This window comes from Eimeria necatrix, genomic scaffold (assembly GCF_000499385.1).
Source record: "Eimeria necatrix Houghton genomic scaffold, Enh_scaff116, whole genome shotgun sequence".
Classification (NCBI taxonomy): domain Eukaryota; phylum Apicomplexa; class Conoidasida; order Eucoccidiorida; family Eimeriidae; genus Eimeria; species Eimeria necatrix.
In genome coordinates this window covers 72,084-85,858 of record NW_013654863.1, presented here as the reverse complement: position 1 = coordinate 85,858, position 13,775 = coordinate 72,084, and the positions used below count along the sequence as shown (strand labels likewise).

The following is a 13,775-nucleotide window of genomic DNA, read 5'->3' as shown; positions in this document are numbered from 1 at the left end:
GGTCTTTGCAGCTTTCCTTCTGCGCGGGCGTTCCGCGGCTTCAGTCCGCGATTTTTGCGGCATTTCTTCTCGAACTTGTCTCCTCAACTTGCATTTACTATTTTCGTTTCCATTATCTCCTCAAGGGCCTCCCGAGCCCCGAGTTTCCGCGCTTTCCCCGCGCCGCAGCTCCGGTCTTCACTGCTGTGCGGCCTTCAGGGTTCCTTCACTGCAAAGATGGCCAGCGGCGTCGCGACAGTCAAGGAGGTTATCTCCGGCGACACTTTGGTGCTCGTGGGGGCGCCCAAGGGTGAGCTGCTCCGCGCATTCCCGCTGCAGCAGCAGCAGCAGCAGCAGCAGCAGCAGCAGCTGCTGCTGCTGCACAGCAGCTGCTGCCCAACGCAGCGCGCACCGCGCAGCGCGCCCGCGTCAGCCTTGCCCGGGCGGACTGCGGCGGCGGCCGCTGCCGCCGCCCCGCTGCTGCTGCTGCTGCTGCACCCCCGCTGCTGCTGCTGCTGCTGCTGCTGCTGCTGCTGCTGCTGCGCGCAGGGGGGCCCCCCCCGGAGAAGCGCGTGAGCCTGTGCTCCGTGGTGGCCCCGCGGGTGGCCGTGAAGACGCTGACGCACGAGAGCAGCGACGAGCCCTTCGGCTTTGCTGCTCGCGAGTTGCTGCGGCAGCAGCTAATTGGGCAGCAAGTTCAGTTCAAAGTGGAGTTTGCTGCAGCAGGAAAGGAATACGCATGCGTTTTGCTGCAGGGCCAAAACGTGGCCTGCGAGCTCCTCAGGAGGGGGCTGGCCAGGCTCCGCGACAACAAGAACCCCCCCGTCGCTCACGACCTCCGCGGTCCTGCTGCTGCTGCTGCTGCTGCTGCTGCTGCTGCTGCTGCTGCTGCTGCTGCTGCTGGGGCTGGGGCTTGGGTTTGCTGCTGCGCGCGCTGCTGCGGCTTGGCTTCGCTGCTGCGCGGCTGCTGCGGCTTGTCTTTGCTGCTGCGCGGGCTGCTGCTGCGCGTGCTTGCTGCTGCTCGGGCGGCTCCGCGTGTTTGCTGCTGCTGCTGCTGCAGCTGCGTGTCTTTGCTGCTGCGCGCGCTGCAGCTGCGTGTCTTTGCTGCTGCTGGCGCCGCCGCCGCGCGGACTCACGCCCGCGCTGCTGCTGCTGCTGCTGCTGTTGCTGCTGCTGCTGCTGCAGAGCTGGAGGAGTGCGAGGCCGAGGCGAAGGCGAAGCAGCTGGGCCTCTTCAGCAGCAGCAGCAGCAGCAGCAACACTGTCCGCGAGATCCACTGGGCCGTGGGGGACCCCGCCTTCGTTTCGGAGTTTGCTGCTAAGTACAAGGGGCAGCGGCTGCCGGCAATTGTGGAATATGTTCGAGACGGAGGGTCCTTAAGAGTGGCCATTCAAATGAACAAAGGGGGGGCCCCCGGGGGGCCCCCCGGGGGGCCCCCCGGGGGGGCCCCCGAGGGGCCCCCCGTCTTCACTTACTGTGCCCTTTCCCTCTCCGGAATTCAGTGCCCTGGCGCCAAGAGGGACGCAGAGGGCAACCTGGTCCTAGAGCCTTTCGCAGGTCTGCTGCTGCTGCTGCTGCTGCTGCTGCTGCTGCTGCTGCTGCTGCTGCTGCTGCTGCTGGTTGTGGCGGGGTTTGAGCTTTCCCTTGGCATTTGCGTGCTGCTGTCTTTTGTTTATTTATAAATTGCTTAATATGTTTTACTCGCGTTTTCCCTGATCTTGAGAGGGAGAGGAAATGGCCAGAAAGGCTTTTGCTGCAGTTCATTTCCCGAGTTTTGTTTCAATTTTTTTGCTGCGTGCTGCTGCTGCCTCCTTACTTTTATTTTTCTTCATTTTTATTCTTTTTGTCTTTTGAAATGTTTTTGAGGCGACTCTATTCCGCCTTCGCCTCCCGCGTCCTTTGCAGATTCCTTTTGTTGACTGTTCCAATTCAACTTCTTGGAAGCCCACGGAGGGGCCCCTTGTGGAGGCTTTTCTCCTTTTTTTGTTTGTTTATTTTGCAATTTAGACTCTTAATTTGGAGTTTATTTATTGAATTTGCTGCACTGAGCGAAAGCGCTGCAGTTTGCGAACTGGAAAGCTGAATGGAACTCGTGTTCTTGAATTCCCTTGCTGGGGGTGGTGTTCGCCGCAGAAACGGCTTGATTGGGATTTAAAAAGATGAAAAAGAATTAAATTGTTTATTTTTTGATATTTTTCGGGAAATGTTCGCAGCGGAAGCTCGTTTTTTCGTGGAGATCCGGCTGTTGAATCGGGACGTGACAGTGCGCGTGGAAGGCAGCGACGACTACGGCAACTTGCTGGGCACTGTCTACCACCCCAACGGACTAATTAGTTTACTTTTATTGTCAAATGGATTTGCCCGCGTCAATAATGCCACTGCGCAGCTCACGGAGGAGCCCCAGAAGCTCCGCCAGGCCATGAAGGAGGCGCAGGCCAACCGCCTCAGGCGCTGGAAGGTAAACACGCTTGCTGCTGCTGCTGCTGCTGCTGCTGCTGCTGCTGTTTTTGTTGCTGCTGCACGTTTTTATTGCGAAAATGCTGCTGCAGTGCTTGCGAAAGTATGCGCTTGACAGCGAGAAAGCCCAAAAAACTGCAGGATCGCCTTCGTTCCCGCTGCGGGCTTTACCTCATTTGCACATTCACGTTTGGCAGCAGCCACGATCTGGGTTGTGTTTGCCTCGTTTCCGCAGCTCAGTGTCGTTTTATTTGAAATAATAATTATTTGGCATCTAAATAATTATTTAGTTAGTCTTTCTGCATGCAAATTCGCGGGAGATCTTCACTTTTTGCGGGCCAAGTGTTCCAGTTTGGTTTCGCCGTTGTTCAAGTGGTGCTCGTGCTGGTGCTTCCCGGCGTCCCACTTTAGTTGAACTTGAATAGTTTTGCGTTTTTTGCTTCTTTTTTTGCAACTTGAATTTTTTTGCGTTTTTTGCTTTTTTGCAACTTGAACTTGAATTGTTTCGCGTTTTTTGCTTTTTTTTTGCAACTTGAACTTGAATAGTTTTGCGTTTTTTGCTTTTTTTTGCAACTTGAACTTGAATAGTTTTGCGTTTTTTGCTTTTTTTGCAATTTGAATTTGAATTATTTTGCGTTTTTTGCTTTGTTGCAACTTGAATTCCCCAGGACTACAATCCCGCGGGGGGCAGCGACCCTTTGGAGAAGGTGTACGCGGCGACTGTGGAGGAAGTGCTCAGCGGTGACAGCGTGATTTTGAAACTTCCTTCCGGGACTTCTCGTCGCGTTTACTTCGCCTCAATTCGCTGTTTGAGGCCCGCCGGCCTCAACAAGACTCAGTCGAGAGAAGACGAGGCCATTGCCTTGGAGGCCAAGGAGCTCGTGCGCAAGAAGACAATTGGAAAAATGGTCAAGGTCGGGCTTCTTTGCTCCTTTTTCGAAGCTTCTAATGCATTTATTCCAGTTTTAAAACCAATTTTGCTGCCTTTAGTTCGATAAACTCCCAAGTTCCGGCTCCCAGCCCTGCTGCTGCTGCTGCTGCTGCTGCTGCTGCTGCAGTGTGCGCGTTAGCCTCCTTCGTCTGTTGCCGGCAGCAGCACTAGAAAGCGAGCAGAGAGAGCCTTTAGAGCCCAACTAGCGCGCTAAGTAGCGCGACGAGCAGGCCATTTGATCTGCTGCTGCTGCAGCTGCTGCTGCTGCAGCTGCTGCTGCTGCTGCTGCTGCTGCTGCAGCAGCTTTGAAGGGGGATTTGTCTGAAACTGCCTGGACTTCGCAGGTGTTTTTGGAGTACGTGCGGGCGCCGCTGCCGACAGCCACGGGGGTTGCTGCGCCGCCGCCGAGCGACAGCAAAGGCAACATGCATTTTGTTTCTGTTTATGTTGGGTCTTTGAAACTTTTGGGAATTCCGGAAGATTACGACGGCTCTGCGAAACTCAGCGAAGACAGAAAAGGCCAAAACGTCTCCGAGCTGCTGCTCCAGGCCGGCCTCGCCAGGACCGTCCCGCACAGGGCCGAAGACGATCAAGCGGAGGTGCGCTGCTGCTGCTGCTGCTGCTGCTGCTGCTGCTGCTGCTGGTTGCTGCGCGCGCGCTGGGCTGTCTGGTGTTTCTCCTGCTGCTGTGGTGCGCGTGGTAGTGCTGTTGCTGCTGTTAGTGGCGCTGCTGCTGCTGCTGCTGCTGCAGTGGCTCTGTCGCCGTGCCTGCGTCCTGCAGCAGCTGCAGCAACAGCCGCAGCAGCAGCAAAAGCCCGTTGTCCGTTCATTGTGTTTCCTTTCTTCCTGGCTGCTCTTTCCAATTTTTATTCATCATCATTTTTAATTTCTTATTTGTCGTCTGAACAACTGCTGCTCCGGAGTGTACGTACTCTTGAACGCGGCGTTTGCAGCTCAGCTGCTGCTGCTGCTGCACTGCAGCAGCAGCAGCGTCTGTCTTTGTGCAGATTACACTAGACCGAATATAAAGTGAACATTATTAACAATTTTAACATTTGTTTTGCAAAGTTGTGAACATTTATAAGTAATTTTAACATTTGTTTTGCAAAATGCACTTTTGCTGCTGCAGCGCTACGACGTGTACCAGCAGCTGGAGAAGGAGGCGCAGGCAGCAAAGCGCGGCCAATTTGCTGCTGCAGCAGCAATTAAAGTAGTTCGTTTGGTGGACTTAATGGGCCCTGCAAATGCCCAAAGAGCTGTGGCTCATCTGCAGCAGCTGCAGCGCTACCCCCAGATCGAAGCCATTGTTGAAAACGTCTTCAATGCTGCGAGATTCAGACTCAGGATTCCTTCAGTGAGAACCAACTTGCTGCTGCTGCTGCTGCTGCTGCTCTCGCTGCTGCTGCTGCTGCTGCTGCTGTTTGGCGGATTCGGGTGGCGCGCTGCTTTTCTGCAGCTGTTGCTGCTGCTGCTGCTCTCGCTGCTGCTGCTGCTGCTGCTGTTTGGCGGATCCGGGTGGCGCGCTGTTTTTCTGCAGCTATTGCTGCTGCTGCTGCTGCTGCTGCAGCTGCTGCAGGGCCTCGGCGACGTTGATTTGTGCTGCGTTTGCTGCTGCTGCAGCAATCTCTGATAATATCTTTTGCCCTTTCCGGGATCCGCTGCCCGCAAACAGCCAGGGGGCCCCTCCCGGGGGGCCCCAAAGAAAGAGCTGCTGAGCCTTATGGCCCGGAGGCCCTTCAGTTCAGCCGCAGCAGAGTGCTGCAGCGCGAGGTGTACATACAGGTGGAGCAGTGCGACAGGGGGGGCAACTTCATAGGCACGCTGCTGTACAGCAGCAGCCAGCAGCAGCAGCAGCAGCAGCAGCAGCAGCAGCAGCAGCAGAGGGTGAACCTCGCGGTGGAGCTGCTGGCAGCAGGGCTCGCGCAGACTGTGCCCTTCTCGCTGGCCCGCAGCGCATGCAGAGAAGCTCTTGCTGCAGCAGAAGCAGCAGCAAAAGCAAACCGAATTAACTTGTGGGGCCTCCCGGGGGCCCTCGAAGAAGATAATGAACCTGCTGAAACTTTCATGGAAAAGAATCTTAGCGGAGTTGTTGTTTCCCACATCGACAAATTCGACTCCTTCTACATCCAGGTGCGCAGCTGCGTCTAGGGTTTAGGGTTTAGGGTTTAGGGTTTGGGGTTTGGGGTTTAGGGTTTAGGGTTTGAGGTTTCGGGTCAAGGGTTTAGGGTTTGGGGTTTAGGGTTTAGGGGTTGGAGCTTGGAGCTGATGAATACTCTGCTCACATAGATTACATGGATTTGGGTTTTAATAGGTCTAGGGTTTAGGGTTTAGGGTTTAGGGTTTAGGGTTTAGGTTGGTGCGAAAGGTCTTTAGAAGTTGTTTCTAGGGTTTAGGGTTTGAAGTGTTTGGGGGTTTGCGTGAAGGAGGAAAGAAGCGACAAGTTGGACTCCATAGCAGCAGAAATCAGAGAAGCAACAGCAGCAGCAGCAACAGCAGACTCCACTTATACTCTCGCGGGAATGCCGCGAAAAGGCGAAATCATTTTGGGGCTGCATGCGGCCGACGGCCAGGTTTGCTGCTGCTGCTGCTGCTGCTGCTGCTGCTGCTGCTGCTGCTGCTGCTGCTGCCAGCTGTTGCACCTGCGTTTGCGTACACCTATCACGTCTGCTGCGCTTAATAATTGAACAGCGTTTTCAAAATCCACCAAAACGAGCTAGACTCAGCGCAGCAGCAGCTGCAGCAGCAGCTGCTGCAGCAGCTGCTGCAGCTGCTGCTGCAGCTGCTGCAGCAGCAGCTGCTGCTGCAGCAGCGGGCCAGGGCTGCGGCTGTGCGGGCTTGCTGCAGTGGTACCGCGCGAGGGTGGAGGGCCGGGAGGGCCCGCAGCTGAGCGTTTGCTACATTGACTTCGGCTTGAAGGAGAAGTTGGGACTTAGCCAAATTCGGAGGTGCCCCGCCGCCCTCACTGCTGCTGCAGTGCCCCCCCAGGCCACGCACTGCATGCTCTCAGGTGCAGCCCGCTGCTGCTGCTGCTGCTGCTGCTGCTGCTGTGGGGGTGCTGCTGCTGCTGCTGTGGGGATGATGCTGCTGCTGTGGGGATGGTTCTGCTGCTGCTGTGGGGGTGCTGCTGCTGCTGCTGTCGGGATGATGATGCTGCTGTGGGGATGGTGCTGCTGCTGCTGTGGGGATGATGCTGCTGCTGCTGTGGGGATGCTGCTGCTGCTGCTGTGGGGATGGTGCTGCTGCTGCTGTGGGGGTGGTGCTGCTGCTGCTGTGGGGATGGTGCTGCTGCTGCTGTGGGGATTATGCTGCTGCTGCTGTGGGGATTATGCTGCTGCTGCTGTGGGGATGATGCTGCTGCTGCTTTGGGGGATGCTGCTGCTGTGTGGGATGTTGCTGTCGATGGGGCTGCGGCTGCTGCTGATGCTGCTGTTGCTGTTGCTGGCGTTGGGGATGAGAAGGGGAGGGAGTCGCCGCTGCTGCTGTTGCTGCTGCTGCTTCTGCTGCTGCTGCTGCTGCTGCTGCTGCTTCCAATTGGGTCTTCGCCTGCTGCAACCGCCGCTGCTGCTTCGCTGCCCAGCAGCTGCAGCAACTCTCTCTGCCCGTCGCTCCCGCTGCCACAACCGCTGCTGCTGCTGCTGCTGCTGCTGCTGCTGCTGCTGCTGCAGGGCTGCTGCCGCCGCCAGACATGGAGGAAGACGCAGCAGACGCGCTGCATGCGCTGACGGAGGGAATGGTTTTCCATTGTTTGATTGAAGGACTCAGCAGCGACAAGAAAAGGCTTTGTGTCTTGACAGCTGAAGAGGACTTTTCCGAGAAAAGTGCGGATTGCTGCTGCCCTTCAGCTCCTTTTTCCTTGCTGCTGCTGCTGCTGCAACCCCGCTGCTGCTGCTGCTGCAACTCCCGCTGCTGCTGCTGCAGCCCCCGCCGGTGCTGCTGCTGCTGCTGCAACTCCCGCTGCTGCTGCTGCTACCGCCGTGCTGCACCCCCCTTTGCTGCTGCTGCTGCTGCTGCTGCTGCTGCAGAGCCGTCTGTGAACGAGAAGCTGCTGGGCATGGGTTTGGCGCTGCTGGACCGCAAGAGCAGCTGCCGCTTCTTCTCTCGATTTGCTGCTGAAGAACAAAAGGCCCGAAAAGCTCATTTGAATGTTTGGAGATATGGAGATATCGGCGAAGACGAAGAAGACGAAGACTTTCCCGCACTTCACAAGCAGCAAAACAAGCACGCACTCACTTCTTTGTTTTCTTTTGTTTCTTTGTTTTGTTTTGTTTCTTTTCATTGTTTTGTTTTATTTTATTGTTTTGTTTTATTTTATTTGTTTTCTTGTTTCGTTTGTTGTACTTTGTTGTTCTGTTTAACGTTGCCTTGTTGTTTCGTTTTGATTTGCTTTGTTTTGTCGTCTTGTTTTGTTTTTTCTTTTTCTTGATTTTATTTTTTATTTTTATTTTTACTTTTTGGTTGTTTTCAGTTCCGTTTATATTGGGCAACTCTAGATATGCGTATACTTTGTCCTCGCTGCTGCTCTCTGCTGCTGCTGCTGTGTTAGCTGCTGCTGCTGCTTCTGCTGTGCGCTGCTGCTTTGTTTGCTGCTACTGCCCCGTGCTGCTGCTGTGTTTGCTGCTAGTGCCCGCTGCTGCTGCTGTGTTGCTGCTGCTGCAGGAAGCCGCCACCGAGGAAGTAAAGCAGCAGCAACAGGGGCTGCAGGCAGCAGCCCTTCTTTCGTTGGAAAGAAGACAAAGACAGACAATTAAACGCAGATTTGTTTATTTTGCTGCATCCTCAAGCCATTTGCTGCATCAAAGTGATAGCTCTATTTTTATTTCATGCTGCTGCTGCTGCTGCTGCTGCTGCCGCTGCCAGCAGCTAGGGCAGGCGGCGTCCAAAGCAGCAGCGACGCGTTAGAGCAAATACAAGCACATTTGCCGCCTGTGAAGCTAACAGAATGTTTATTTATTTATCATTTATCATTTATTATTATTTATTTATTGTTTATTATTTATTATTTAATAAATGCAAACTCAACATTCACTAGGAACATCTGCTGCTGAAGACGCTCGCGGCCAGCCTGCTGCTGCTACTGCTGCTGCCGGTTTGCCGGCGCTGCTGCCAGTGCTAACGCAGACAAAGCCGCAGCAGCAGCAGCAGCAGCTGCAGCAGCAGCAGCTGCTGCAGCAGCAGCAGCTGCAGCAGCAGCAGCTGCAGCAGCAGCAGCTGCAGCAGCAACGCATTTTAAATGAATTGAATCGTTTGCAGAATTAGAAGCCCCGCCACTCGCCCGGGCCTTCGGGTGTATGTACACCCATGAGCTCCCGCAGCGCCATTGTGCAGTAAACCCCTGGGGGCAGCCACAGCCGCAGCACGAGGCTTAAGTTGCTGGCCTTGCGCCTTTCATCTACTTCTACTATGCTGCTGCTGCTGCTGCTGCTGCTGCTGCTGCTGCTGCTGCTGCTGGCAGCTGCTAGCTGGTCCAGGGCCAGGCAGGGGCCGCCTGCTTTGCTGCAGTCGCGAATGAAGTCGGGGCGGAGCTCCTCGTCCAGAGATATTCGGAACGGAACGCGCTGCTGCTGCTGCTGTTGCTGCTGCTGCTGCTGCTGCTGCTGCTGCTGTTCCTTTTCCTGTTCCTGGTGTTCACCCTCCTGCAGGGTATTCGGCCCGCTCTGTTGCTGCCGCTGCTCCTGCTGCTGCGGTTGCTGCTGCTGCTGTTGCTGCTGCTGCTGCAGTTGCTGCTGCTGCGGTTGCTGCTGCTGCTGCTGCTGCTGCTGCTGCTGCTGCTGCTGCCGCTGTTCCCTCTCCGCGCGTTTCTTTTGCTTCAGAACATCTACATCGCTGAGCAGCAGCGGGGACGGCGGCTCTGCTGCTGTCGGCCCCGACAGCACTAGCTGCCAGCTGCATGCTTTTGCTGCTGCAACAATCTTGCGGTAGCCCCCAGGAAGAGACACAAGAGGGGGCCCTGCAGCATCTGCTGCTGCTTCTTTCCCTAGCAGCTGCAGCAGCTTGGCTGCGCCGATGCCCCTAAACGGCCGCCGCCGCCTGTCGCTGCAGCGCTGCTGCTGCTGCTGCTGCTTTTGGCGCCGCGCAGCAGCAGCAGCAGCAGCAGCAGCAGCAGGGTGGCGCGCATGCGCCTGCTGCTGCAGAAAGTGACGAGCATCAAGGCCCAGGTGCTGCTGGCAAATCCGCTGCAGCTCTTGCTGCAGGTACTCAGGCACCGTGTTGCTGCTGCTGCCTAGCAGCGGCAGCACGACGTCGTGGATGTCTGCTGCTGCTGCTTCCGCAGCAGAAGCAACAACCCGCACATTTGCTTCTGCTGCTCCTCCCCACCGCTGCCCTGCAGTGGCTTCATCTCCTTCATCCAGCTCCAGCATTTGCGGGTCCTCTTCTGCTGCAGCAGCTGCTGCTGCTGTTTCTGCTGCTGCTGCTGCTGTTTCTGCTGCTGCTGCACCCGAGGCCAGCTCCCCGGCCTGCTGCTGCTGCTGCTGCTGCGGCTGCTGCTGCTGCAGCAGCAGGTCCCCCGGCACGACTTTGTTTCCGTATTTTGTCCATCTGTAAGTCAGCAAATGGTTAAAGACAAAGGCTTGTGCTGCATGCAGATACAGCAGCAAACTTGCTCGCGGCAGCTGCTGCAGCGCCTCCCCATAAGAGGCCCCCCCCAGCAGCGCCACCACTAGCCGCTCTTCTAGGGTTTCGAAGCGGCTGCACTGCAGCAAGGGGCCCTCTTCGTCTTCCCTGCTGCTGCTGCTGCTGCTGCTGCTGCTGCTGTCTCTGCTGCTGCTGCTGCTGCTGCAGCTCGCGGCGTCGGTTTCCGTGGCGGCGCCGGGGTGCTGCTGCTGCTGCAGCTGCTGCTTCTTGCGCATAGCCTCCTTCATTTGCTGCTGCTGCTGCAGGAGGTCTGCTGCCTGCTTGAGTTTGCTGCTGAGGATTAGCCGCACAGCCCCCCGGTGGTCCCCCCGCAGCAAACAGGCCCCCACTGCTGCTGTTTGTGTGTCTTTGCTGCCAAACCGCTGCAGCCCGAAGTAATTCAAAAAGCCCCAAGAGGAAAGCTGCTGCATGCGCTCGCTTATAAACGCATGCAGCGCATGCAGCGCAGCCACCGGCAGGCGCACAGCGCCCCCGCTGCTGCTGTCGCTGCTGCTGCTGCTGCTGCTGCTGCTGCTGCTGCTGCTGATGGGCCTGACGTTGCGAATCACAATCTGAAAGAAGTTGCCACGGAGCTCCCCGAGGTGCAGCGGCGCATTTGCAAAGCCCCACCACTGCAGGCAAATATTTCGGTCGTAAAGTGCATGCAGCACTGCTTCCTCCACCTGCTGCTGCGTCACCTGCAGCACAGCAGCAGCAGCAGCAGCAGCAGCAGCAGCAACGGCAGCGCAGCAGCTCGCTAGACGGCCAAAACAGCAGCAACAGCAGCGACGGCGGCAGCAGCCCTTCACAACGCAGCCACAGTCCCTGCAGCAGCAACGTCCACCGCTGCAGCAGGTTAACGGAGCAGCAGCAGCAACAGCAGCAGCAGCAGCAGCAGCAGCAGTGGCGATCGGCAGCGCCGCTGAGCAGCCGACACACCAGCTACTACCGCTGTAAACGCAGCCGCCTCAGCGCGTGCTGCTGCGGCTGCTGCTGCTGCTGCTGCTGCTGCTGCTGCTGCTGCTGCTGCTGCTGCTGAGGTGTACAGACACCTCACGTACCCTTTCTATAGAAACGAGCTGCGTAGTGACACCTCTTCTGTCCTTTGTGCCAGCAGCAAATAGAGCAGCAGCAGGACGGCCGAGGCAGCGCGAGAGGCAGTGCAGCGCTGCTGCTGTGTCTCTGTTCTGCTTCAGCAGCAACACCAGGCCGTAGCGGCCCCCTCCCTGCTGCTGCTGCTGCTGCTGCTGCTGCTGCTGCTGCTGCTGCTGCTGCGAGGGGCACTCGGGGTGCTGCGGGGACATAAGGGCTGGCCGGTCGTTGCAGAAGCGCCGGCGGTCCCCACACAGACACTTCTCTGCAGCACGAGCAGCAGCAGCAAGAATACTTGTGCTGCTGCTGCTGCTGTTGCTGCTGTCGGTGCTGCTGCTGCTGGAGTTGCTGCTGCTGTTGCTGCTGCTGATACTGGCTTCGTCCTGAGGGCTCTGCAGCTTCTGCAGCGGGCGCTTGCGGCCGAAAGGCCTCCTTACTCCATGCGAGGCCCCTTGCTGCTGCTGCTGCTGCTGCTGCTGCTGCTGGCCCCAGGTGCTGTGCCTTCTGAATAAGTAAATAAGGCACTGCGGCTGCAGGATTATCCGGATTAGCTGCTGCGGCGGAGATGCTGCTGCTGCTGCTGCAGCAGCAGCAGCTGCCTCAGCTACGGCAGCTGCATCGAAGTCGCCGTTCTGGAGGAGCAGCTGCTGCTGCTCCTGCTGCTGCCGCTGCAGCAACAGCAAATCTTGCTGCTGCTGCCTCCAGTTGGCCTCGAGAGACACAAACGGCAGCTCCGCAACAGCAGCAGCAGCAGCAGCAGCAGCGGCAGGGTTGAGCTCAGCAGCAGCCGCGGCGGCGTGCTGCTGCAAGCCTGGATTTGTGGGGTGTGAAGCAGCAGCAGCAAAGACTCCGCAAGCTGCTGCAGCAGATAGGGGAGCAGCAGCAGATACTGCAAACGGCAGCAGCACCCGCACAGCGCCGTGGGACTGCATGCGCTGCTGCTTGTACAAACCCTCAAGTGCAGATGAAGAGACGCTCCACATCGTGCTGCTGCTGCTGCTGCTGCTGTTGCTGCTGCTGCTGCTGCTGCTGTTGCTGCTGCCGTCTTCAGGGCTGCTATTGGTCTCGCTGCTGCACAGGGAAACAGGCAAGTGCGAGCTAATAACTGCAGCAACTTCCGGCCTCAGCCCCTTGCTGCTGCTTGACGCTGCAGCAGCAGCAGCTGCTGCTGCTGCAGCGGAGCCGCGTGGAGGCAGTGCAGCAAGAGCTGCTGCTGCCGCTGCTCGGATAGCTGCTGCGGTGTCTCCAAGCAGCCACAGCTCTGGCAGCGTAAACTCTGCAGCAGCAGCAGCTGCTGCTGCTGCTGCAGAGGCGTCTGAGCAGTTGCTCTCCCCTTTGGAACTGCTGCTGCTGCTGCTGCTGCTGCTGCTGTCGTCAGCAGCTGGCTCTCCCTCTAGTTCGGTCAAAGGGTTCGCTAATGCTGCAGCCTTCCGTTTGCAAGCAGCAGCAGCAGCAGCAGCAGCTGCTGCTGCTGCTGCTGCAAGACTGGGAAGCTGCTCGCTGTTTGCAGCGTCGGCAGGCCTCTCAAGAGCCTCCATCAAGTCTTTTGCTGCTGCTTTTGCTGCTGCTGCTGCCTCTGCTGCAGCAAGCTCGTGCCCTTGAAGAGGCTCCTTATCAGCGTGGGAGTCTGCTGCAGCTGTTGCTGCAGCTGTTGCTGCTGCTGTTGCTGCAGCTGTTGCTGCTGCTGCTGGCCCATTTTTTCTGGGGAGGCAATAAGCTGCCAGGGCCCGCACAAAACTTTGTACGTTTATCTGGTCAGCTAGGCTGAGCTCTTTTGCTGCTGCTGCTGCTGCTGCTGCTGCTGCTTCTTCTGCTGCTGCTTCTGCTGCTGCTTCTGCTGTTGCTTCTGCTGCAGCAGCAGCAGCAGCAGGCGCAACCTTTCTGAATGTGGGGACTGTGAAAAGCGGACTTATGAGGCCCTCGCCGCGCAGCAGCAGCTGCTGCTGCTGCCGCCTCCGCTGCAGCCACTCTATATTGGGCAGCGCCGTGAGCCGCAGCGGCTTGCCCACATCGCTGCTGTTTGCTGCTGCGCCTTGCTGCTGCTGCTGCTGCTGCTGCAGCAGGGGGTCTTCATAAACCTGAAAGTCCTCAAATAGGGCCTTTACTGCCCCCCTAAACCCCGATATGGATGTACACCCCACAGGAGCAGCAGCAAAAGGCCCATCAGCCATAAAGGCAGCAATCCCGTTCTCGCGGGAGGTGGCTTCAGCAGACCTGGGAGTCTGAGGCTGCTGCTGTTGCTGCTGCTGCTGCTGCTCGTGCTGCTGCTGCTGCTGCTCCTGAGAAAAGCTCTCCTCCTGCAGACAATGCGCCAGCTTCAGCTGCTTCTTGGGGCTTTCAACGAGAGCCTCGTGTGAGTCTGCAACCGCAGCGGGTGCAGCCGCTGCAGCAGCAGCAGCAGCAGCAGGAGCAGCAGCAGCAGATCTCTCCGCCATCTCCGAAGATACGATGGGCTGCATAGCGCTGAAGCCAAAGGAAGCTTCTGAGGCTCTTTGCTGCTTCTTCTCTATGAAGATCGGGGGCGCCCAGAGGCGGAGAACCGTGCTCGCGTGCTGCTGCTGCTGCCGGTGCAGCTGCTGCAGCTGCTGCCGTTGCTGCTGCTGCAGTAACTGCACAGAAACAGAATAAAGCGGGATACTTCACAGATAAAAGGGCTTGGATGTCTAGGGTGTTCAACTTGCAAAGGAAGGCAGCCACGGGACTCT

The 13,775-nt window shown here is 57.5% G+C and overlaps 3 protein-coding genes across 3 annotated transcripts; 1 reads left to right on the top strand and 2 right to left on the bottom strand.

Annotated features, from left to right (window-relative positions):
- Positions 1 to 216: 216 nt before the first annotated feature.
- Positions 217 to 6,269, top strand: ENH_00005910 (tudor / staphylococcal nuclease domain-containing protein, putative; the record flags this gene model as incomplete). The annotated part of the gene is made up of 10 exons (XM_013584045.1): positions 217 to 289; positions 529 to 822; positions 1,165 to 1,536; positions 2,193 to 2,437; positions 3,105 to 3,350; positions 3,712 to 3,966; positions 4,496 to 4,720; positions 4,987 to 5,496; positions 5,790 to 5,936; positions 6,225 to 6,269. 10 exons carry the CDS (start codon positions 217 to 219, stop codon positions 6,267 to 6,269), a joined length of 2,412 nt encoding a protein of 803 aa, XP_013439499.1.
- A 56-nt stretch (positions 6,270 to 6,325) lies between these two features.
- On the bottom strand, positions 6,326 to 7,108 carry ENH_00005900 (hypothetical protein; the record flags this gene model as incomplete). Its single annotated transcript, XM_013584044.1, has 1 exon — positions 6,326 to 7,108. One exon carries the CDS (start codon positions 7,106 to 7,108, stop codon positions 6,326 to 6,328), a length of 783 nt encoding a protein of 260 aa, XP_013439498.1.
- A 1,510-nt stretch (positions 7,109 to 8,618) lies between these two features.
- ENH_00005890 (hypothetical protein, conserved) lies at positions 8,619 to 13,529 on the bottom strand (the record flags this gene model as incomplete). Its single annotated transcript, XM_013584043.1, has 2 exons — positions 8,619 to 10,676; positions 11,040 to 13,529. The coding sequence occupies 2 exons, from the start codon at positions 13,527 to 13,529 to the stop codon at positions 8,619 to 8,621; spliced, it is 4,548 nt and encodes a 1,515-aa protein (XP_013439497.1).
- Between the last annotated feature and the right edge of the window lie 246 nt (positions 13,530 to 13,775).